General features: G+C 43.0%; 1 protein-coding gene across 1 annotated transcript in view; it reads right to left on the reverse strand.

The window, feature by feature from the left end:
- Positions 1–525: 525 nt before the first annotated feature.
- The window catches only part of CRIP2 (cysteine rich protein 2), a 65,478-nt gene continuing 42,978 nt past the window's right edge, over positions 526–23,025 (reverse strand). Inside the window, exons 4-8 of the mRNA XM_054984284.1 lie at positions 20,432–20,569; positions 18,386–18,454; positions 15,920–16,014; positions 13,917–13,974; positions 526–1,593 (exon numbers count right to left, since the gene is read on the reverse strand). Of these exons, the coding sequence (XP_054840259.1) occupies positions 1,526–1,593; positions 13,917–13,974; positions 15,920–16,014; positions 18,386–18,454; positions 20,432–20,569 (428 nt within the window). The 3' untranslated portion in view covers positions 526–1,525. The remainder of the gene's footprint in view (positions 1,594–13,916; positions 13,975–15,919; positions 16,015–18,385; positions 18,455–20,431; positions 20,570–23,025) is intronic.

Genomic DNA, 23,025 nt, shown 5'->3' on the forward strand with positions numbered 1-23,025 from the left:
TATGTAGTAATTTTTGTATCCAATTCTCTACAGACGGCACTTCTTGTGTCTTCCACACCTGGGCATACAATATCCTTGCCGCCGTCGTCATGTGAAATACTAGTGTTCCGTCTTGTGGGATAATTCCGTCTAAATTCAAGTCCAGCAAAAGCAGTTCTGGGTTTTTATTTATTTGAATTTGTAAAATTTGTGACATAACTTCTGTAATTTTCCTCCAGAACTCCCTGACAGTCAGAGCGGTCCCTCCGTGGAAGAGGCTTCCTTGAGAGGTGGTGGGCGCTCCTTCTCTGGAGGAGGTTTTTAAGCAGAGGCAGGATGGCCGTCTGACAGCAAAGATGACTCTGTGAACCTGGGCAGGTTGTGACAGGGAGGGCAGAACGGGTTTTGCCATCTTCTGGGCACGGAGCAGGGGTGCCGCTGGGGCAGTCGGGGAGTAGTTGACCAACTCTATGATTCTACATCATTTCCATGAACAAAACGGCAACACACAACAAACTGTCAAAAACTTTTATTAACAGCAAAAAGAAAAAACAGTCTGGTAGGACTTCTGAGTTGTAGCAGCTGATCTGTGGTTTGGGTAGCACAGGCTTTGCTGAGTGTAGATAGTTTAGTGTCGTCTCCATTCCCTTATTCAGGGCTAGTGCCAGCGGTGCCTCTTCGCAAGAACTATTGCCAGGACAACCCAGAATACTATTCTGTCTTCAAAACAGAAGGCACATTACAATCTGGTTATAAATAAGCCTCAAATCTTAATGAGGCAAAAATAGAAACTGAAAACTGCCCTACATCTTCTCATTCCCAGTATTATAAGTTTCAGCCTCTTACTCTTTCCAACTTTGTGGCAAATACATCATTTTCAGGCAGCAGACTGCAGCAGACTTGCATGTGCACAACAACAACAACAGCAAAGACCCTGGCAAACATCACGTTTACTTCCTTGACCACAACATATTGTCTATGTTGGGACGCTTCAACTCCCACAGACTGCCCAATAATACTGATGGATTGAAGATTTTGCAGGAGCCACTATCAGGGTCAGGGTCAAGGTCAGAGACTGCAGCAGAGGTTATGCAGGAACTCGGGAGCGAGACTAAGCAGTCTTGATGAAAAGGATAGCACAAAACGTCTTAGCCGTATTCCTGAATCTGTTAGTGCCTATTTGATTGTCTTCTTGGCATTCACATTCACCAACTTACCAAGAATCAAAACACAAGAGTGGTAGTTGGCTGTGCAGTTCCCTGGAGTCATAGTTAAACATACAGCAGATCTATGTGAACGGTGTCAGACAAAATACTAGCCTTCAGTACAATTGCCCCATAATGGCTCCCCGGGTGTCCAAGAGAGAGAGGCATTTTTATGTACTTCTTAATAGCACAGCTGTTAGACAACAGAAGGTCCACTACAGAACAAGCACCACAGGTGACCTAACTACATCTAAACACAGCAAGAGGTTAGGCAAGAGAATATAGTGCAAGTGGACTGAGCACATGGGGTGGATGGACAGATGGACAGACAGATGGCACTCTTAGGGCTGGTCTTTTGCTTCAGGGTCTTTATCGTAGATATAGCTGCCAACCGCACCTGTGTTCACTCCTGAAAAAGAATAAAAGCATCAGCAGAAGAAGGGCAGACAAGAGCTTGGCAACTGCTCCTTACGTGACAGGTATGGTACAGAATCCGACAATCGGCCAATGGTTACAACCAGGGCTTTTTTTCAGCAGGAACGCGGTGGAACAGAGTTCCGGCACCTCTTGAAAATGGTCACATGGCTGGTTGCCCCGCCCCCTGATCTCCAGACAAAGGGGACTTTTGATTGTCCTCCACGCTGTGGCAACCCATTGAGTTCCACCGCCTCTCTTCCCAGAAAAAAAGCCCTGGTTACAACAACAGCTCAGTGACCCTATAGTGAGGTCTACATGCTCTGCAAACAGAGGGGATGTGACTATGTGTGGTTTTGGACCCTAGTAGAGTATCAGTGTTCCTATATTGTTGCAGTAACATAGATTAAAGCACATTACACAAAGCAATACAAAGCAATATGCTAGTATTCAAAGAGGACTCCTGCACTTGCCTGAACTGTTTTTTCCCCATAATGTTGCATAACTACAACAGGTGTGCTTTCATCTTTGACAGCCAATTAAAAATAGTAGACACTTTTTCCAATAACCGATGGCAAATGTCCATACGGTTACAGAGTACAATATTGTTTGAATGCTATAGTTATTTTTAGTGGAAGAACTATTACTTTGGGTGATGGGGGGGGGGGAGTTGGGGAATGGGGTTGGGCAGGGGAGGGAATGGGAGGAGGAGGGTGATAGGGGCTATATTGACATGTTTTGTAAGGACAATATTAACAGTTACATGTTTTTCTTTATATTTTTCACTTTACTATTCTTGGCTAAAGCAATTTATAAAGGCTGTAATGTTCTTGGATATTCATTAATATGTTAAAAGCATATTTAATTTTTTTTTCTCACTAATATTCTAAATATTACCACAGAAAAAAAGAAAAGTAGAATTATAAGCATTTATGGATAGTAGTTTAGATAGTAGTTAGGAATCATGTTAAGATATAAGTTATTACCTGTCTTAGAGACGCCAAATTATAGTACTTTACTTATAATCAATGAAGATATATTTGTATATAGACTTCCGGTTTGGGATTCATGGAGGTCTAACGCAGCTCCATTTGCGGAGCTGACCGGACTGCCGTTTTAAGCGGCCGGCGGGGTGAAAATAGCCCGCGGCCGACTGCTCTCAGGCGGAGAGCAGGCAAAGAACGCTCAAGACCCTAGGGTGAGTTAGATCTCGGACGAGGGGGGGCTCTACATAACGGGTCCCCTCCCGATCCTTGAGGTCCCACCTTGCGACGGGTCGGCTACAATCTCTGCGGCAGTTTTGGGGCCAATTCGGCTGGCATAAGACCTACATACCCAAGCTTTGATTGGGGGAAGAAGTGGAAAGGAGAACTTGAAATCGAAACAGCGATTACAACCCGAGGAAAGTGAAGGGAAGGTAAAGATCACTATCTTCCGATACGGGACAGATTGATAAAAACAGAGAGGAAAAAAAAGTAGACTTTTAAACTGCAACAGACTAGCGAAAAGGAGGGGAAGCTTCGGCAGGAGTTGTATTAGAAAAGAGACTAAGTTTAAAGAAGTTATTAAAGAAATCGGATTATTGTTTTGAATACCTGTGGCTTTGGAGCTGTGAGAAAAAGACACCATCGCGAGACCTGCTGTGGGAAGACGGGAGACAGGAAGTGCGTAACAACAATAGAGCGGCTGGAGAGAAGCGGCCCTTGTTGGAGGGCAGGAAGAAGGGAATCGCCATCTTTGAGAGTGGAAGGGTCGCGGCTTCAGCGGAAAAGGAAGTAGGCCATATTGGATTATAAAATCATAGAGAGACCATAGAGAAAAGACGCCCGACATTTTGGACCCTTTAAAATTAATTTATGCAAGAAGACCGGGACATTTGAAATAAAAAAGGTACTAAATTTAACGCCACGGAGCTAAGGAAGAGAGCGGATTCGTGGGAGCGAGCCAAAGCAAGCCCCACGATGTCGAAGAAAGAGTGGCAATCGGCAATAGAAAACCTGGATAAAAAACTTTTGGAGGTGATTAAAGAATTTAAAGACATGAAATTGGAGCTGATCAAAGAGGTTAAACAGACAGTAAAATCGGAGCTGTCAGAAGTAAAATCGGAGCTGTCAGAAGTGAAGAAAGGTATGGAAACAATACAAAGTGAATTACAAGGGACGCAGCAGAGAGTTAAAACAGTAGAAGGAGCGATGGAGAACTTAGCAGATACGCAACAAACAGAGATGAGGTTGATGAGGGGAAGGATGGCGGTTGCGGAAAGTAGACATATGGAGAAGCAGCTCAGATTTCGCGGCCTGCCGGAAATGGAAGGAAAGACAGCGCAAGAGCAGATGACGGAGGTGTTAGCTGAATACCTGGGGAAGGAGGAGGAGGAAGTTGTGGCTATCCTAGATGTGGCATATCGTGTGAACTCGAAAATTGCAACCCAGAGAAAAGTACCAAGAGACGTGATTGTACAATTTACAACAAGAAACATGAAAGAGAAGATTGTGACTAAACAGTTTCAAGATCCATTGGAGATCGATGGCAAGACAATCATTATAATGAAGGAACTACCCAGATCAGTGTTACTAGACCGGAAAAAATATAAAGCGCTAATCCAGATGCTGAAGGACATGAAAATCAGGTACAGATGGGAGCTCCCAGAGGGTTTGTCCTTCGAATTTGGAGGCGCCAAAAAGCGTATCAGATCTGAGCGGGAGATGGAGCGATTTATAAGGGACAATGAAAAAGACTTACCAACAAGATTATGAATATGGAGTGTAAAGTATTATCTTGGAATGTAAATGGACTAAATTCACCGAATAAGAGAAAAAATATTTTTCACTGGCTACTAAAACAAAAATGTGATATTGTTTGTTTGCAAGAGACTCATATTCGAAAACAGGATGTAAAATATCTAAAATTGGGGAAATTGGGCAAAGACTTTGTAGCGGCCTCAAGTAAGAAAAAAAGAGGAGTGGTGTTGTATGTAAAAGAGGAGCTACAACCAAAATTCATAATGAAAGATGTGGAAGCCAGATTTGTAGCAGTGGAATGTACTTGGAATTTAAAGAGAGTGTTGGTAGTCGGAATCTATGCACCCAACGGTGCAAAAGAGAGCTTCTTTGAGGATTTGAGGAAGCATTTAGATGATCTTTCATATGACCAGATAATTCTTGCTGGAGACTTCAATGGAGTGACAGATTTGGAACTGGATAAAAAGACTACAATGGCACAAAAGAAAAGAGGACTATTACCAAAGCTCTTTTTTGAGTTGATTCAACAAGAGACTCTTGAAGATGTATGGAGGAGAGAATATCCTAAAAGCAGACAGTTTACTTTTTATTCTGCAAGGCACTCCACATTATCAAGAATTGACATGATCTGGGCCTCAAAAGATTTGGCGTTATGGACTAAAGATGTAGAAATAATGCCGATGGTAGGCTCAGATCATAACCCAATTATGTGGAAGCTGGGGAAAAGGAGGAAAAGGAAAGCATGGAGAATAAATGAGGATTTGTTACAGGAAAAAGAGAATATGGAAATATTGAGAAGAGAGACAAAGTTTTTCATACAATACAACGTGAATAAAGAAGTACCAACTGATAAAGTTTGGGATGCTTATAAGGTGGTTATAAGGGGCATACTAATGGACTTAAATGGTAGAGCAAGAAAGAAGAAAGAGGAGAAGAGACAAGAGATTGAGGAGAAAATAAAAGCTAAGGAAATACAGTTAAAAAAGAGACCAGGGAAAAAGAAATTATACCAGGAAATTAAAATATTGCAAGAACAGCTAACAGCAATGAGTAATAAAGAATTGGAGTGGAATCTCAAAAGGCTGAATCAGAAAGCGTTTGAGGGTGCAAATAAACCTGGGAAGTACCTGGCTTGGCAACTGAAGAAGAGAAGGGAAAAGAAAACAATAAATAAAATTTGTGAAGATGACAAAACGTATTTGGAACAGAATACCATTAGTAGAGCCTTTTATAAATTCTACGCTAAACTGTATAATAAGAAAGAAGTAAATAAAGATTCAATAGCGTCATATTTGGAGAAAATGACACTTCCAGAAATCTCGGACGCTTGGAGAAATAAACTGAACAGTGAAGTAACGGATGAGGAAATAAGTAAGGCAATACAATCTGCAAATCTAGGAAAGGCGCCAGGGCCAGACGGACTTACAGCTAAATTTTATAAGACTATGGCCAATGAGCTGGCACCATTCCTAAAGGAGGTGATCAATGGAGTTTTAAGGGATCAAAGGATTCCAGACACTTGGTCTGAAGCGAACATATCATTGATCCCAAAAGAGGGCCAAGACTTGACTAGTGTGAAAAATTACAGACCAATATCGTTACTCAACAATGATTATAAAATCTTTGCGAAGATACTGGCGGAGAGACTGAAGGGGTGGCTTTCGGACGTTATAGAGGAGGAGCAAGCAGGCTTTCTGCCAGACAGACAAATAAGAGACAATTTAAGGACAGTGATTGATGCTATTGAATATTATGATAAGCGTTGTGATAAAGAGGTTGGTTTCTTCTTTGTTGACGCTGAAAAGGCATTTGACAACTTAAACTGGGACTTTATGTTTGCCACCATGGAAAAGCTACAATTAGGAGAAAGATTCATCAGAGCAATTAAGGAAATTTACAGAGACCAGACTGCAGCAATTGTGGTGAATGATGAATTGACCAAGAAATTGACTATAAGCAAAGGAACAAGACAAGGTTGCCCGTTGTCTCCACTGTTGTTCATTTTAGTATTGGAGATTCTGATGATACAAATACGACAAGACGAGGAAATTCGAGGAATAAAAATAAAGGACTATTCATACAAGGTCAGAGCATTTGCGGATGACATAATGTTAATTGTAGAGGACCCACTGGAGAACATGCCAAAAGTGATAGATAAGATCAAGGAGTTTGGAGACTTGGCAGGTTTCTTCATTAACAAAAAGAAGTCAAAGATACTATGCAAAAACATGACTAAGCAGAAACAACAATTGTTAATGGAAACAACGGATTGTGAAGTAACAAGTAAGGTGAAATATTTGGGAATTGAACTGACTGCAAAGAATATAGATTTGTTCAAGAATAATTATGAAAAATTGTGGATTCAGATTGAGAGAGACTTGATTAAATGGAATAGGCTCAATCTGTCATGGTTGGGTAGGATTGCAGCGGTTAAAATGAATGTGTTACCAAGAGTGATGTTTTTGCTACAGACAATACCAATCATCAGAGACTCTAAACAATTTGAAAAATGGCAGAGGAAAATATCAGATTTTGTATGGGCAGGCAAGAAGCCTCGAGTGAAAATGAAAGTTTTACAAGATGCAAAGGAAAGAGGCGGAATGCAACTGCCCAACCTGAGACTTTATCACGATGCAATCTGCCTAGTTTGGTTGAAAGAGTGGATGACATTAAAGAACAAGAAACTATTAGCCCTAGAGGGATATAAAAAAATATTTGGATGGCATGCATACCTATGGCATGACAAAGTAAAGGTCAACTCGATGTTCCTGCACCATTTTGTACGGAGAAGTCTATACACAATCTGGAAGAAGTACAGAATTTATCTACAAGAAGGAACTCCTTGGTGGGTGGTTCCATATGAGGTGATAGACCCGAGAGCTGTTGATAACGAAAGACAATGTTTGACTTATAAAGAAATAACTAAAATAGAAGCATCTAAACTTAGAATAAAGACGCAAGAGGAACTATCACCGAACTACGATTGGTTCCAGTATAGACAGATCAGAGATTTGTATAACTCGGACTCTGTAAAGGGAGGTATACGAATAGAGAATTCGGAACTAGAGCAGACCCTTCTTAAAGAAGACAAGAAAAGAATATCCAAGGTATACCAAGTACTGTTGAAATGGTATACTGAGGATGAGACAGTTAAAACACAAATGGTGAAATGGGCTATAAATTTTAACAAAGAGATAACAATGGAGGCATGGGAATACTTGTGGAAGACTACAATGAAGACAACGACATGTACAAATATTAAAGAGAATATCTACAAAATGATCTATCGTTGGTACATGACACCAAAGAAGATTGCGCTAGGGAATTTGAACACTTCTAATAAATGCTGGAAATGTAGGAAGCATGAGGGCTCCCTCTATCATATGTGGTGGTCGTGTGAGGTAGCTAGGCAGTACTGGGGGGAAATAATAAGAGAAATGAGTGAAATTTTACAATTTCAAATAAATAAGAACCCAGAACTCCTGCTACTAAACTTGGGAATGGAGGGAATTCCAGCCCATCATAGGACGTTGATATTTTATATGACAGCAGCAGCTAGACTTTTGTATGCGCAAAAATGGAAAGTACAAGAAGTGCCAACTATTGAAGATTGGACCTACAAATTGCTGTACATGGCAGAAATGGACAAGATGACAAGAAAACTGAGAAATCTGGACTCAGGGCAGTTTAACACAGATTGGGAGAAGCTGAAACAATATCTGGAGAAGAAATGGGAGGTGGGAGGAAAACTGTGGCAGTTTGAGAACTACTGAAGTATAATAAAATGTAGAGGGGGGTGACTTTACCGGGGGGGGGAAGAGATAAATGTGAATTTATAAGCAGTTAGATTAACAGATTGATATATATATAGATATATATTGGTTAATAAATAGAATATTGATAGAAAATAATTAAGGATAAGGATTAAATATACGGATTGAGTAACTAACAATATTTTCTTTCTTTGATAAGATTTGTATAATGCACCAAACTGAATGTATAGACGAGTCAAATTGATTGACTATGTGACGAGAGTTATATAGAATTACCATAAAAAGATAGAATGAGTAATACATAGAGAATAAGTCAAATTGTTTGATTTAAATGTGTAAGATCTTTATGGTTTATGATATATAGGTTTATGATATATAGAAATATTCAAAATTGGAAAATGGGATAAATTGTTTATCCAAGATGGAAACAAAGACTTACAGTTTGGGTATATAATAAGAAAAGTAGTTAAGGATGTACTGCTTAGTATAATGGAGAATATGTATTTGTTTTAGATAGAGAAATTTAATAGAAGTAAGGGAAAAGGGACAAAGGGTTGGAAAACTGTTGGAAGTCAACAAAAGGGGGGGGAAAGGGAGGGGGTTAGAAATGAAAAATTTGGGGAAAATTGAATGTAAATGTAAAAATAACGGATTCTAACCCAATAAAAAATTTTTCAAAAAAAAAAATATATTTGTATATAAAAATATTTTTGAGTTAGCAATATCTAAGTTACTCTAAATGTATGTAGTGGGAAACTTATTTTGTACTGCTGGCTATTTTTCTTGACTTTGTAACTGTTTATAAAGCATATTTAAATTTTTTTAAAAATGGGGAATAAAAAAAATAGTAGACACTATTAGAGATGGCCATGAACCCACAAGAAACAACCATGAGGTTCATTGTCCGTGGGTTAAAACGAACCGGGAACCAGGAACTGGCATGAACTGGGACAAGTTTACGAACCAGTTCGTGGTTTGTGGGGTTTAAATGCCCCTTTCTGGCTGCTCAGCAGCAGCAGCAGCAGCGGCAGGTAAAGGGGCATTTGACAGTTTAAAGGGCCCTTTCCTGCCTTGCAAGTGGCAGGTCCTTTTAAACTATCAGCTAGCAGAGGGCAGGGAGGGGATCCCCTGCCGCTTGCAAGGCAGGAAAGGGCCCTTTAAACTGCCCAAACCCCAGCCCCCCCAGCCCCAGTCTCAGTCTCAGCCCCACACTCACCTTGCCCTGCAGGCCTGCGGCATCCTCCCTCTCCTCCCGCGAGGGGCAGGGAGGCCGTTTTTGGCCTCTTCTGCTGCCACATGGGCCTGCAGGGCGGCAGCGGAGGCTGAAAACCGCCTACCTGCTCTTCGCTGCCATGACCATTTGAGGGGCGGGGAGGCTGTTTTTGGCCTCCTCCGCCGCCCTGCGGTCCCATGTGGCAGCAGAAGAGGGCAAAAACAGCCTTCCTGCCCCTCACGGGAGGAGAGGAAGGATGCCACGGGCCCGCAGGGTACGGTAAGTGTGGGGGTGGGGGTGGGGCTGTTTATATGGCCATTTTCCCAGGGAAACTGGCCATTTAAACTGCTCCTTTACGACCAAAATGAACAGTAGACCAGTTCATGGAAGTCTGTGGAAACGAGCTTCCAAGAAACACTGGTTCATGAACCACAAACAGGTCTGGTTTGTGTGCTTTTTTGGGCGGTAATTGGATTCGTGCCCATCTCTAGACACTATCTAGATTAATGCTCTCCAATCATAGAATGGACCAATTGTGATCTACCAATTTAACTCAACGATCTTAGGTATTTAATAAGAACAACAACAACAACATTCGATTTATATACCGCCCTTCAAGACAACTTAATGCTCACTCAGAGTTGTTTACAAAGTATGCCATTATTATCCCCACAACAAAACACCCTGTGAAGTGGGTGGGGCTGAGAGAGCTCTGAGAGAGCTGTGACTGACCCAAGGTCACCCAGCTGGCTTCAAGTGGAGGAGTGGGGAATCAAACCTGGCTCTCCAGATTAGAGTCCCGCGCTCTTAACCACTACACCAAACTGGCTCTCATTTGCATAAGATAACCTATAATACATTCAAATTCAGATAGTATGAGTTCTGATTGGAAGAAATCTTATGAGAATCTAGGTGAGAATTTTACCATTGCTATGGGAATTTTAATGCATTTCACAGAAACTGTTATTGTTTTAAACTTAGAGTTAATTAGGAAATGTTAGTAAATCTAATTCTTATTGCATTTGTGTTCTAATGTGTATGATTTATATTAATCATATATGTTTTGATAACTTTCTTCTTTAAAAGAATAGTGTGTAATTTCAATAAAAAGAAATTAATAAACCCTAGAAGTTTTCTGTTTGCCTTGATGAGAAAAAAGCATTGCAAGAACCCCATAAATAATGTACGGATAAGCAGAACTTGTTCGAAGAACAGTCATCCAGCATTTGCAGCAGATCAACCTGATATTAAAGCGACAGCTAGAGTCTCTCTACATGAGACATCTTACACGGGGACTCTCAAGTGACTTACTTTCTGTGTGTACTCTGTCTCCCAAGCAGTGCATGTGTATTCACAACAGCAGAACAAGTGTACGATCTTTCACATGCTGATGTGACAGTGTGGAAATCCCCAAAGTTCTGCCTATTCTCCAGGGCTCTAGACCAACCCTGGGGATTCTGCCCTGAAGCACGCCCCAGAGATGGGCCATCTGGAGATATTCCACCTGGATGGGATAGGGATGAACTACCTCAGCTTAAAAAGAGAAGCGTTGATACGTTTTCCTTTGGACAGGGATATTGCAGCCTTGTATAAGGGCATAAACTGAGTTAGGCTTTTATTAGGGGCTTTTTAGTTAGGATTTCGGGGTAGGGTAGAGCAAGAACCTTGTTTTGAGGAATTAAGCAAGCACCCTGTAAATGGCCCTACAAAATCTAACTTTTCTGGTACTATTTCTGATGCTGGGTTCTCTGAGAGTTTAAAAGAGTGGCCTAGTATTAGCTAGAAGCCTGTCAGTCTGACATATCTGGTAATGAGGTTACAAAGGAATCTAAAGTGCTGAGAAGCCCTGTCTGGAAGGAAAGGATTAATAACTCCCCTCAATGTATGTGTTGTTAACTTAGGCTCAGGTTCAACCAGTTAACTCCCAGTAGGGAATGGAGTGTGAGCCAGTTGTACATTTGTTCTTAGTACAACCTTTCCCCCTCAGAGCCCCCCACTCAGCACTCCCTTTTTCGCATTCCCTCATAAAATCAGGGGCATCCAAAGCCAGGCAGCCGCAATATGTACCAGAAGAGGCGGGCATTAGGCTCCAGCGGTCACAACAGGTACTTTTGTGGCTGAGTGTGGCTTACTGGGATGGGACCAGAGCAGGCTACAGCTGAGGTGGCTGCAAGGACACCTGGTATGGTAGGGAGCCACGCAGAGATGCTGCCATTCGGCATCTTAGGAAGTGATGGATTTTTATTTAGTTAGTTACTTATTCGATTTTAGCCCTCCCTCCCTCCCTCCCCGCGAACAGGCTCAGGGTGGGGATAACTCCCTAGCCTGGCCGATGGGAGGGGAGGAGCATCCTGATATCCTGGCTTAGTATAAGACAGCAACAACTGCCGCTCCCATCACGGCAAGGACAAGGGCAAGGCTGGCTTGAGTGGAGAGCCACGACAGAGGGTTAAAAAAAAACCAAGCAGAATAAGGGGCGTGTTGGGGGAAAGTTGTGTGGGGGAGAACGTAAGGAGAGACGAGGTTGGTGGGGAAAAGAGACAAGGGATGGGGGTGGGGAAAGGGAGATAGAGAGTAAGGACCAGGACGAGGGCCAGAAGAGTGAGCAGCCCTGAGCGCTAGGGTGGCATTTTGCCCCCTTTGTGTGTAACTCCTATAATGACACCTTGCTAGAAGGCTCTGAAATAGAGGGCATTGTGCTGCCCCTCTGCGTTTCGTAGCGTTTCATGGGGGATTTAGCTACTACCAAAGCCTTTCACCTTTCTTCTCTCTCATTTTGTCTTGTATTGTAGGAACAGAAAGAACAGAGCGCGAGATCTTACTAACCCCAAGAAACAAAATCAGTCACTGATTGAAAATATATACTCCAGAGTCACCCAAGGAGAGTCTTGCAATCTCACACGTAATATACTCAAGATTCATCAAAAATAAATTCACACAATAACATACATGTATCTGGACAGACAGACAATAGCAGCTGATACAGCAACAAGAAACTTCCCTCTTAAAGTGGCCCATGCTAGTAATTCACAATGAAGTGGCATATGCAGAAACACGTGCCAATTTATTATGTACTAGCTGCACATTGTTTGTCTACAACAAACAAAAAGGGGAGACACTGATCCCTCAAAAAGATGAGAGGAGGAAGCACCAAAAGACAGAGATCTCTCAGTGTCCAACACTGTCTCGACACTGAGAGATCTCTGTCTTTTGGTGCTACACCTCTGAAGATGCCAGCCACAGCTGCTGGCGAAACGTCAGGAACTACAATGCCAAGACCACGGCAATACAGCCCGGAAAACCCCCAACAACCATCGTTCTCCGGCCGTGAAAGCCTTCGACAATACATCGAGAGGAGGAAGCGTCTGAACAGGACTTGTTGGCAACAGAGAGAAGTTCTACGCTGTCTCAAACAGTACTCGTAAAGAGTGAACACTTCCGGTGGCAGACAAGGATCAACTCTGCCTTGGGGGCAAGAAGGGAGAATTTCTCTTTCTCAGTCCTCTTCCCCCACCCAGGGCATCCCAAGTGGACTATCATCGCTGCCTGACGCTTGCAGGCTCTCAGGCTGCAGCAGGCACTGTGGGGTGGAGAAGAGCAGAGAACGGCACTTTCGGTTACACGTATCTACAAGGAGACAGATCGAGATGGGTAGCCGTGTCACTTTGTCTGTGGCAGTAGAAAAGAGCAAGAGTCCAGTAGCACCTCTAAGACTAACAACATTTGTGGCAGGGTATGAGATTTTGTGAGTCACAGCTCTGAAGAAGGGAGGTGTGACCCACAAAAGTGCAGACCCTACCACAAATTTAGTTAGACTTATTGGTGGTACTGGCCTTTGGTGTCAGAGCCTGTTAACCTGAGTAACGCCATGTTTAACTTTGTAGTGTTTAGTCTTCTTTCCCTCTAGGCCCCAACACCTGCGAGGAGCCGAGTCCATGGGAAAGGAAATCCTCTTATCTGACTGTTCGACCTTGGCCAGCTCTATGTTCCTCTGAGAAGCTTTGCTATGCGAACTCAAGGGGGGAGGTTGGGCTTGGGAGTGTGAAATGTAACCACGTTCTTTCCATGAGTCATTCTTGACAATACTTTGGTTGGCCAGGATCTCTATCCTGGAATATGTACGTCTAGAGATGGATGCTGTTCTTCACAATAAACCTTTTTGAAATCAAAAGAGCTTGTCTTCTTGCAGAAAGGGAGTGGAGCAAACTATCATTTCTGGAATGACATAGTCTGACATTTGGCACATATCTACACCACTGTGAAGCCTTGTACCCAGCTGCCAGCTGAATAATGGACAGGAGGAGACCATTGCTTCCCTCCCCCCCTTCCATATGCTGCTATTGGCATTAATATTGTCAGGAGATGCTCTCATGGCAGCCAAGCCCCTCCACTCCATGGCTCCCATACACGATGATTAGGAAAATATAATGACGAAATACAGTGATTTTCCCAGTGTGTCCCTGACATGGCAGCTGAATCCTTCCATACCCACTGGCAACATCCCGTGCATGGGATAGAGTACTGCTAAGCTGCCCGTCACTTCTCTTACTTTCTTTCCTGGAAATTCCTTCATTCCCTATATTACACTCACCTTTTGGTCCAAAGAGAATCCCATAGCAAGGTTTGTGGCAATAAGGCTGTCCATCATGCTGAGAAGAGAAAATAGGAGAGACTTATTTATGTATTTATTTATTTCTGACCTTTATAGCCTGCCTTTCTCACTGAGACTGCTCTAGGCTCTGGCTGCTCTGGGAGTCTCTGCCTTGGGTCACAGCCTTGGAATCTTGGATCAGTGCTGCCCGAGACCACCTGAGAGCTGCCTGCCTTCCGGCCCGCAGACAGGGTTTGAGAAGTCAGTGTGTTTAATTTTTATTAGTTTTCCTTGGGGTGGGGGAGGGGGACTGATGTTGGCTTGTAAAGGAGAAGTAAAAGAAAGGGGGCAAGCTTTTCCTTTCAGGTTCCTTCCTTTGTCGACTTAATTTTCTTTTGTGTTTGTTCCTTTGCTTGTTGGTGTTTATTTATGGTTTAGTATTTAAAGGATTATTGTGTTGGTGGTCAGGGGGCATCAGAATTGTTTTTTTGGTTGTGTAGTGGAGTATTGTTGGTTTGTTCTGGGGAAATGTCTTGGTGCTAAGTTTTTAAAAATAACTTTTTATTTCTGATTTTTTGTATAACAATAACATAACAATAATACAATGGTAACAAGAGTCTAAACATTTTAAACTAGGTTAATGAGTCAAGTAAAGAACGGTTTTACAGGTGTTAACAATCAATAAAGACAAATGTCTACATATTTCTTAGGTACATTAAAATCTTCAATAGAATGATCCATGATATAGATTAAGAAGGGAAGCCATCTTTCCATAAAGAAGGAATGGTGATTAGGATTCTCAAAAGAAGCTTTTTGGTCTGTTATTTTATCAGAAATTAAAAGATCCCACACCTTTGATATCCATTGTTTGATTGTGAATACACAGTCAGTTTTCCATTTTTGAGCTATAGTCATTTTAGCTGCTGTTCGCATCTATCCTGTAGATAGGTACCTTAGTTCTGTGCCATAAGTTCAGCAGTATAGCTTCTGGTTTGCGATATATTGTATAGCCTATAATTTTTTCAATGATGTTAATAATCAAATCCCAATACATTTGAATCTTTGGGCACATCCACCAGCAATGTAAAAATGTGCCACTTTGCCCACATAGTTTCCAGTATCTGGGATATTTATTAATTCTACAATAAAGGAGATTTAATGTAGTAAAGTACAATCTTGTATAGAGCTTAAAAGGTTTGAAGTTACAGATTTGGAAGTGAATAATTAGGATGACCAGATTTATTTCCATTGTTCGTCTTTTATATTGCCTTCAGTCTTTCTGCCATGCATTCTGAGACACTGCTATGGTTGCCCACAGTTTTTGATTCAGGAGTTTGTATAATAAGGCTATCAGGCCTTCTACATTGTGCAAGTTGATTTTTATAAGGTTTTCAAATAGTGTCAAAGGTCTATCTATTAAGGTCCTGATTTCTCTTTTATGTATGAAATTGTGTAACTGATGATATTGATATCAAGGAATCTTATATTCCAGTTCAATCTGAGATTTTGTTTTCAATTTGCCCCTGTGAAAAATGTCATAAAATCTGCATGCCTTCACTGACTTGTTATATTCCTGGGTCTGGCCTAGAAGAAATCACTTTTGTCCCAGAAACGCCATTACTGGGGAGGTGCCTGGGGTTAAAAGAGTCCTAGATTTATCCCAAATTTGCAAGGAAGTTAACAAAAAAAGGATTGCTTGAAATGCCACTAGGTCTTTCTCTAGGTTTGTTCAAAATTACATCTTGTACCTTATATTTTGTCTCTAGATAAGCTTTTGGACACATTTGCTTTTACTATATACGTCACAAAATCTATAAATGCCTGTATTTCTCCAGATTTTAAAAGTATCTGAGTTGTCTCCTGGTATAAACCATTTTTGCACAATTTAGCCACATCAGACATTACCTGTGAGAATTAAACCAAAATCTGCTACAGTTTCAAGTCATGTTTTGCCTTTTCATGTAGAACAAATGGAATATGTATCCGAGTTCATGGTGATTTACCTCAGCATGGCCTCCAGGTGTTAGAGTCTTCCCACAGCGCTCACACCGTAGGCAGGGGCGGTGCCAGTCTTTGCCCAAGGAAGTCACCTTCTCAGCTAGAACAGATGAGAAACTGCATATAAATTCAGAGGAGTTAGCCGTGTTAGTCTATAGTAGCAAAATATAAAAGAGTCCAGTAGCACCTTTAAGAGTAACCAAGCCGAGTTCTATGCCCAGTAAAGTTGGTTAGTCTTAAAGGTGCTACTGGACTCTCTTCTATTTTGCATGTAGATTCAACTCACTTTGGGGGCAGGTACGCCTGCGTTGGTGCTGGGAGAGCAGCAGCAGTCTCAAGCACCTGCCATGTGCCTCACAGAGAACAACAGTGTGGGTTTCTAAAGCCACGAAGTGCCTGAACAGCTCCACAGAAACAGCAATGTATACAGTTCAACTTCCTGAAAATCTCAGCTTTTAAAACAGTTTTTGTCCTTTATAGGTAGATAACTGTGTTGGTCTGCAGTAGAAGAGCAAGATTAGAATCCAGTGGCAGCTTAGAGACCAACTAGATTTCCAAGTTTTTGAGAGTCAAAGGTAACTGACGAAGAGAGCTTTCGCTCTCGAAAGCTCATACCCTGGAAATTTAGTTGGTCTCTAAGGACTCAAGGACTGGACTCAAATCTTTATCTTTTATGGATGCCAAAAAAAGGTCTGCAATTATGTGAGTAATATGTAATGAAATTGCTGAGGCAGGAGAGAGACTCAACAGGATTTCAAGAGACAAAAGTAGGATACAACCAATATACCAGCCTGCTTAATGTGTGTAATTTATGCTGGGCATAGAACTCAGCTTTTGCTGTAGAATTTGAGTTATTTTGATTCCCACACAACTTTTGTACAAGCTAAATGGAAATCTCTCTCTCTCTCTAGTAAATACATACACCCACTCACTAGGAATGGTATACATCGATGTATTGTCGAAGGCTTTCATGGCCGAAGAACGATGGTTGTTGTGGGTTTTCCGGCTGTATTGCCGTGGTCTTGGCATTGTAGTTCCTGACGTTTCGCCAGCAGCTGTGGCTGGCATCTTCAGAGGTGTAGCACCAAAAGACAGAGATCTCTCAGTGTCACAGTGTGGAAAAGATGTAGGTCATTTGTATCTACTCAGCAGGGGTGGGGTTGAGCTGAATCATCCTGTAAGAGTTTCCCAGGGTGTGGAATGCTAATGGTGGGAGGCTTCACTGTATCCTGAGGAGGTTCTGTTGCATATGGATTGGTGCTTGATGTGCTAATCTTCTCTGCAGGGCTATTGTCCGGTGTGGAGTGTTTTGTTAGCCTGGTGTTTTTCAGAACTGGCAACCATGCTCTGTTCATTCTTAAGGTTTCTTCTTTCCTGTTGAAGTTTTGCTTATGCTTGTGAATTTCAATGGCTTCCCTGTGCAGTCTGACAAAGTAGTTGGAAGTGTTGTCCAGTATTTTGGTGTCCTGGAATAAGATACTGTGCCCTGTTTGAGTTAGGCTATGTTCAGCCACTGCTACAGGAAAAGTGTTTTTGCCATATATCAAAGGAATTACTGATCAGATGGGAAAGCTTTTGAAAAAGCATAACCTTCAAGCAGTATTCAGACCCACCCGAAAAATACAACAGATGCTACGATCAGCAAAAGACAGTAGAGACCCCCTAGTCTCTGCAGGAGTATACCGTATACCCTGCAACTGTGGACAAGTTTACATCGGGACCACAAAGCGTAGCATCCAGACAAGAATAAAAGAACATGAAAGACACTGCAGACTTGGAAAACCTGAAAAATCAGCAGTGGCTGAACATAGCCTAACTCAAACAGGGCACAGTATCTTATTCCAGGACACCAAAATACTGGACAACACTTCCAACTACTTTGTCAGACTGCACAGGGAAGCCATTGAAATTCGTAAGCATAAGCAAAACTTCAACAGGAAAGAAGAAACCTTAAGAATGAACAGAGCATGGTTGCCAGTTCTGAAAAACACCAGGCTAACAAAACACTCCACACCCGACAATAGCCCTGCAGAGAAGATTAGCACATCAAGCACCAATCCATATGCAAAAGAACCTCCTCAGGATACAGTGAAGCCTCCCGCCATTAGCATTCCACACCCTGGGAAACTCTTACAGGATGATTCAGCTCAACCCCACCCCTGCTGAGTAGATACAAATGACCTACATCTTTTCCACACTGTGACACTGAGAGATCTCTGTCTTTTGGTGCTACACCTCTGAAGATGCCAGCCACAGCTGCTGGCGAAACGTCAGGAACTACAATGCCAAGACCACGGCAATACAGCCCGGAAAACCCACAACAACCAATGGTATACATCCTTTTTAAAAATGTGCACAATCGTCTACACCGATGGTTACTGTCTCTGGTCATGGGCTTGGCAGTGCTGGTTTCACAGGGCCACAAGATCTTAATGTACCTATGAGGCAAAAGGTAGCTGTGGTACACTTACCAAAATAGACCTTCTTAGAGCAGCGGGGGCAGATGTTAGGCTCTCCAGTGAAAGTGGTAATGCTGGAGGCTGAAACACAAGACAGGAAAGCATGAATCCCCAGGCATACCTCGAGAACTGCACCCAACAGAAAGCAATCCATCCTTATGGCATAGAGCTCTGAAGCCAGCAAGCTGAAGGCAAGGCTGACCTTGATGGATACAGCCTGGGAAAGGGTTCAAGGGGGCAGACAGGGTTAAGCGTACTTCAGAGCACTCTCCAATTGGGACCAGAGGTTCAACATCCAGGTGACAGGCAGGGGCCAGAAGAAGTATTCCAAAACTGAATTTCCAGAAGTGAGCTTTTGTGGCTTATCCAGATACTGGTCCCTTCCTACAGATTTTAAACTTTGCCATGGCCCAAATAACATTACAATTGTGTGAATTTATAACAGAATCACATTTATATTTTTAACACACAGTGCAGAATTGAAGATTCTTCCCTCCAGGACTATGTGTACTCTGACTAGAATAAATTAATACTACAGAGCAAGGACAGCTGGATTCTATGACTTTCCTTAATGTAAATTAAGCACATTTCTGCATTGTGCTATTTTCATAATGTATTCTAGCAAGTACCAAAGCCCTGCTCCTCAAACCACTATAAGTCTTATTCAAACCACCCTTTTATCTTTCAGACTGCAGCAGGCATCTTATATATTAACATCCAAGTGGCTGTATCTGAGGATACTTAAATCCAGAGATTGGAACCATGAACAGACAAGACAGATCTTTCTACACACCTTAAAAATGCCCCAGGTTTGTAGAAAAATCTGAAATCTTTAAAAAAAATGGTTTTTTTTAAAAAAAAAACCGAAGTGATAAAAGGAATGCCTGTAGCTTTAACCAGATGCCCTCAATGGCTGTTGATAGACAACCAAAACAGTTTAGCCAATATTCCAGACTTGATTTCTGTCAGTAAAAGGTAGGGAGAGGGGCAGGGCTCTTTTGAGGGCTGTTTTGGCCTTTGAAGAATGATTTATTGGGCCCATGCCCAGAAACAACCACCAGCTGACTTGATACCACATGACTTGCATGACTCACCCAGGCCTGGCTGCTTGCTACTGTTCAACAGCAGCTTCCCCCCGCCCCAAGCTAGTATAGTGTAGTGGTTAGAGTTTCAGAGTAGCATGTGGGAAACCCAGGTTCAAATCACCACTGTGCTGGGTGTCTTTGATCGAGCCATGCACACTCAGCCTTACCTACCTCTCAGGGTTGCTGTGAGGATAATATGGAGGCAAGGAGAATGATGTAAGCTGATTGGGTCCCCATTGTGGAGAAAGGCAGTATATAAATGATGAAAATTAAGAAATATAGGTGAAGATGGGGGGGGCAGATTAAAGGTAACTTGTTTAGTGGGTCTGAAGGAGAGAAGGATGTAGGGAAAGGTGAGCACCTGGAGGCTGCCAGGAAAAAAGAAAGAGGAAGCAGTGTAGGGAAGGGGATGCTGGGAAGAGTGAAGTATCTCCCGCAAGTCCTTGCAAGTTCCGCACCACACAACAGGGCCATAGGGGAGAGGAGGTGAAGACAGGTGGGCAGACAAAGGTGGCTGGGAAGGAGAGCAGGAAGCTGGAAAGGAGGAGAGGCTATGGGGGGGGGGGCAAGGAAGGGAAAGAGGATATGCTGAGGGAGGAGAAATGAAATGTCGCCTTCTCAAGTCCTTGCAGGTCTGCACTCGTTATCTGTTAATATTCACCTGTATTTACAGCCACAAGGAATAAAACTATGGAGCTCTGGAAGATGAATTCTGTATATGCAAAAATACATTCTGCACCTTTTCTCAACTCTTGCACAGTTGTCAACACACAACCCTGAGTACATCCAACCCTGTAAGCAGACCACAACATTTCCCCATACTTCAGAGAGGATATACTGAAGAAATACAAGTGCCATAGGATGTTGCCTGCCACCATCCTAAGGTTTCTCTGCTACCTGTCTCCCTGCCCATAAAAGTGTAATGGCTCAGTTGCTTTGATGGTTTTCAGGCTGACTTTGGCTCAGTGCTCACCTTTGCTGGGTCCCTCATGTGCAGCACTAACTTTCTTTCCTTCTGCCCTGGATCCGTACTCAACTGGGCCTGGCACCAACTGTCCTTCGGCCTGAGGCTTGTCATAGATGTATGATCCTGCCCCTCCAATATTCACACCTGAAAAGGGGAGCAGTACAGATGAGTTTGCGGCTGGAAGCCTTCGTGACTTTCCACAGTGCACCAAAGACACATTTTGTAGGAGGCTTGAAGCACTGCATTTTGAGTAAACACAGCCTTTGGGGTGAAATGCCTCGCACCCCATATTTTAGGTCAAAGGTATGGTAACTGGGTCTGCCCTCTGTACATGCTCACAGAGGGCCAAGTGCCTTTTACAGCCTAGCCAAGTACACAACAGGAAAAAGCAGGGAGGATGTAATTCATCTTCCCACACCAGAGCCAGTGAGCTCCATAGATATGCAAATGGACTAACCAGAGAAGACCAATGGATAAAAAAGTCACACCTTGTCACAGATCCTGAGAGGTCAAAAGGAAAAGAAAGATGACTGGCAGAGGTGGACAAAAGAGATGCTAAAAAACCCTGACCCCCTTTGCTTTTGGACCTCCTCACATTACTTACAGCTCAGGACGGCCCTGGTCACAACCAACGCTTTTTTATTTCTGCTCAGAGCTTCAGGTGTTCTCTACTTTACCCAAGTAAAGGGCAGATTAGAGACTGGGCAATAATTGGCCATATCAATAGCACAAAATAGCACACAGCTTGCCTGATCTAGATGTGTGTGTGTGTGTGTGTGTGTGTGTGTGTGCGTGTGCGCGCGGTGTGTGTCATTTATAGCCCACCTTTCTCACTGAGACTCAAGGTGGATTACTCAGTGTGAGATTAGTATAGTCAGTTTCAAAGACATTTCCGTAAACAATGCCATAGGGAAAATAAACACTATTTTACAAAGATATAGCATTACAATACAGAGTTGAAGAAATGATGAAACAGAACAGAAAAAATTCTAGGGCTGACATTAGACCATATGAAGCACAAGTCGCTCATAGGAGCACATATGTAAGACAACAGGTATTGCATCCTGAGCAACATGGATAGCGAAATATAGAATTGGGTGTCATCTGCATATTGACGACATCCAACTCCATAGCTGCAAATTTATTTATTTATTCAATTTATATACCGCCCATCCCAGGGGCTCTGGGCGGTGAACAGTTAAAATTGATAAAAACAAAAACTAAAATCAATATACAAATAATAAAACAAATTAACAAGGTGCAGTGGTGGGGAGAACCTTCCCCACCCCAAAGGTGGGAGGCCGACATGGCACCGCCCCCTTCAATCACCAAACGCCTGGCGGAACAGCTCTGTCTTACAGGCCCGGCGGAACGATAATATGTCCCGCTGGGCCCGGGTTTCCATTTCAAATGAGTTCTCCTAAAGGCTTTACATAGAGGTTGGATAACGGGAGATAAGATGGTGCCCTGCGGAACTCCGCAAGATAGCTCCCATTCTGGAGGCAGCAGATCTCCAACGGCAACCCTTTGAGTCCGCTCCAAGAGAAACGATTTAAACCAGTCCAGGGCACATCATTTGATGCCCACTTCTGTCTCTAAACGCCTCAACAGGATGGCATGGTCTACTGTGTCAAAGGCTGCAGACAGATCCAGGAGGAGCAATAAGGAGGCGTGGCCTTTGTCTATATTCAGACGGAGATCATCCACTAACGCTACTAGTGCTGTCTCTGTCCCATGCCCTGGTCTGAAGCCTGATTGGAAAGGGTCCAGAGCGCTGGAGTTATCCAAGAAGATCTGGAGTTGGTCAGCTACCACCCTCTCAATTACTTTGCCCAGAAAGGGCAGATTAGAGACTGGGCGATAATTGGCCCCATCATCTTTGTCTAGGGATTTTTTAAAAATTAGTGGATGGATAACCACCTGTTTGAGCGGCTGGAGGAAGATGCCCTGAGTTAGTGATTGGTTTACCATAGACCTCAGTGATTTATTTATGAGATCCTTACTTGATTTTAACAGCCAAAAATGTGCGAGTACCTGCTGTAGCTGGCAAAAGCAGAGCAGGAGCCTTGAGACAGAGTTGCAGGCTGAAGCAGCTTCCATCACTGGCCGAGACTGAATGCCAAGAGTTCAGTCCAAGGGAAATAAGGTACAAGGTGGGGCCAAGAGCTTCCAGGCACAGAGGTGCAGGTCACAGAGTGTGGCGAGCTAGGCTGTTTTCACGCCGAGCCCTGCTAGGTGTCCTCCTTTTATCCTTGCACTCAGGTAATAGGCTGTGACGCAGGTGTTCCCTCTTTGCTTGATGGCTGCGCCTCGCTCTCAGAGCTCAGTCCCATCAGGTGCTGAGCTTGCAAGCATGCGTTCCTGTGTCTTTCCCAAACAGCGGCCCTTGGCCAGTTACTCCATCTTGCGGCTGGCTTGAGGGGCTCAGGCCTCCTGAGTGCCAGTTTCTCCTCCATTCTGTGTGAGCCCACACACAAAGCGGCTTCACCAGAGATCCCTGGCTGTATTATTTGTCACTCCGTCGAAAGCTCTTCTGGCACCACGGCGGGCGCAGGTGCAGGCTCCTCTGGAGTAGAGGCCGGTTCTGCTGGCTCCTCTTA

This window comes from Eublepharis macularius, chromosome 7 (genome assembly GCF_028583425.1).
Source record: "Eublepharis macularius isolate TG4126 chromosome 7, MPM_Emac_v1.0, whole genome shotgun sequence".
NCBI classification, from domain to species: domain Eukaryota; kingdom Metazoa; phylum Chordata; class Lepidosauria; order Squamata; family Eublepharidae; genus Eublepharis; species Eublepharis macularius.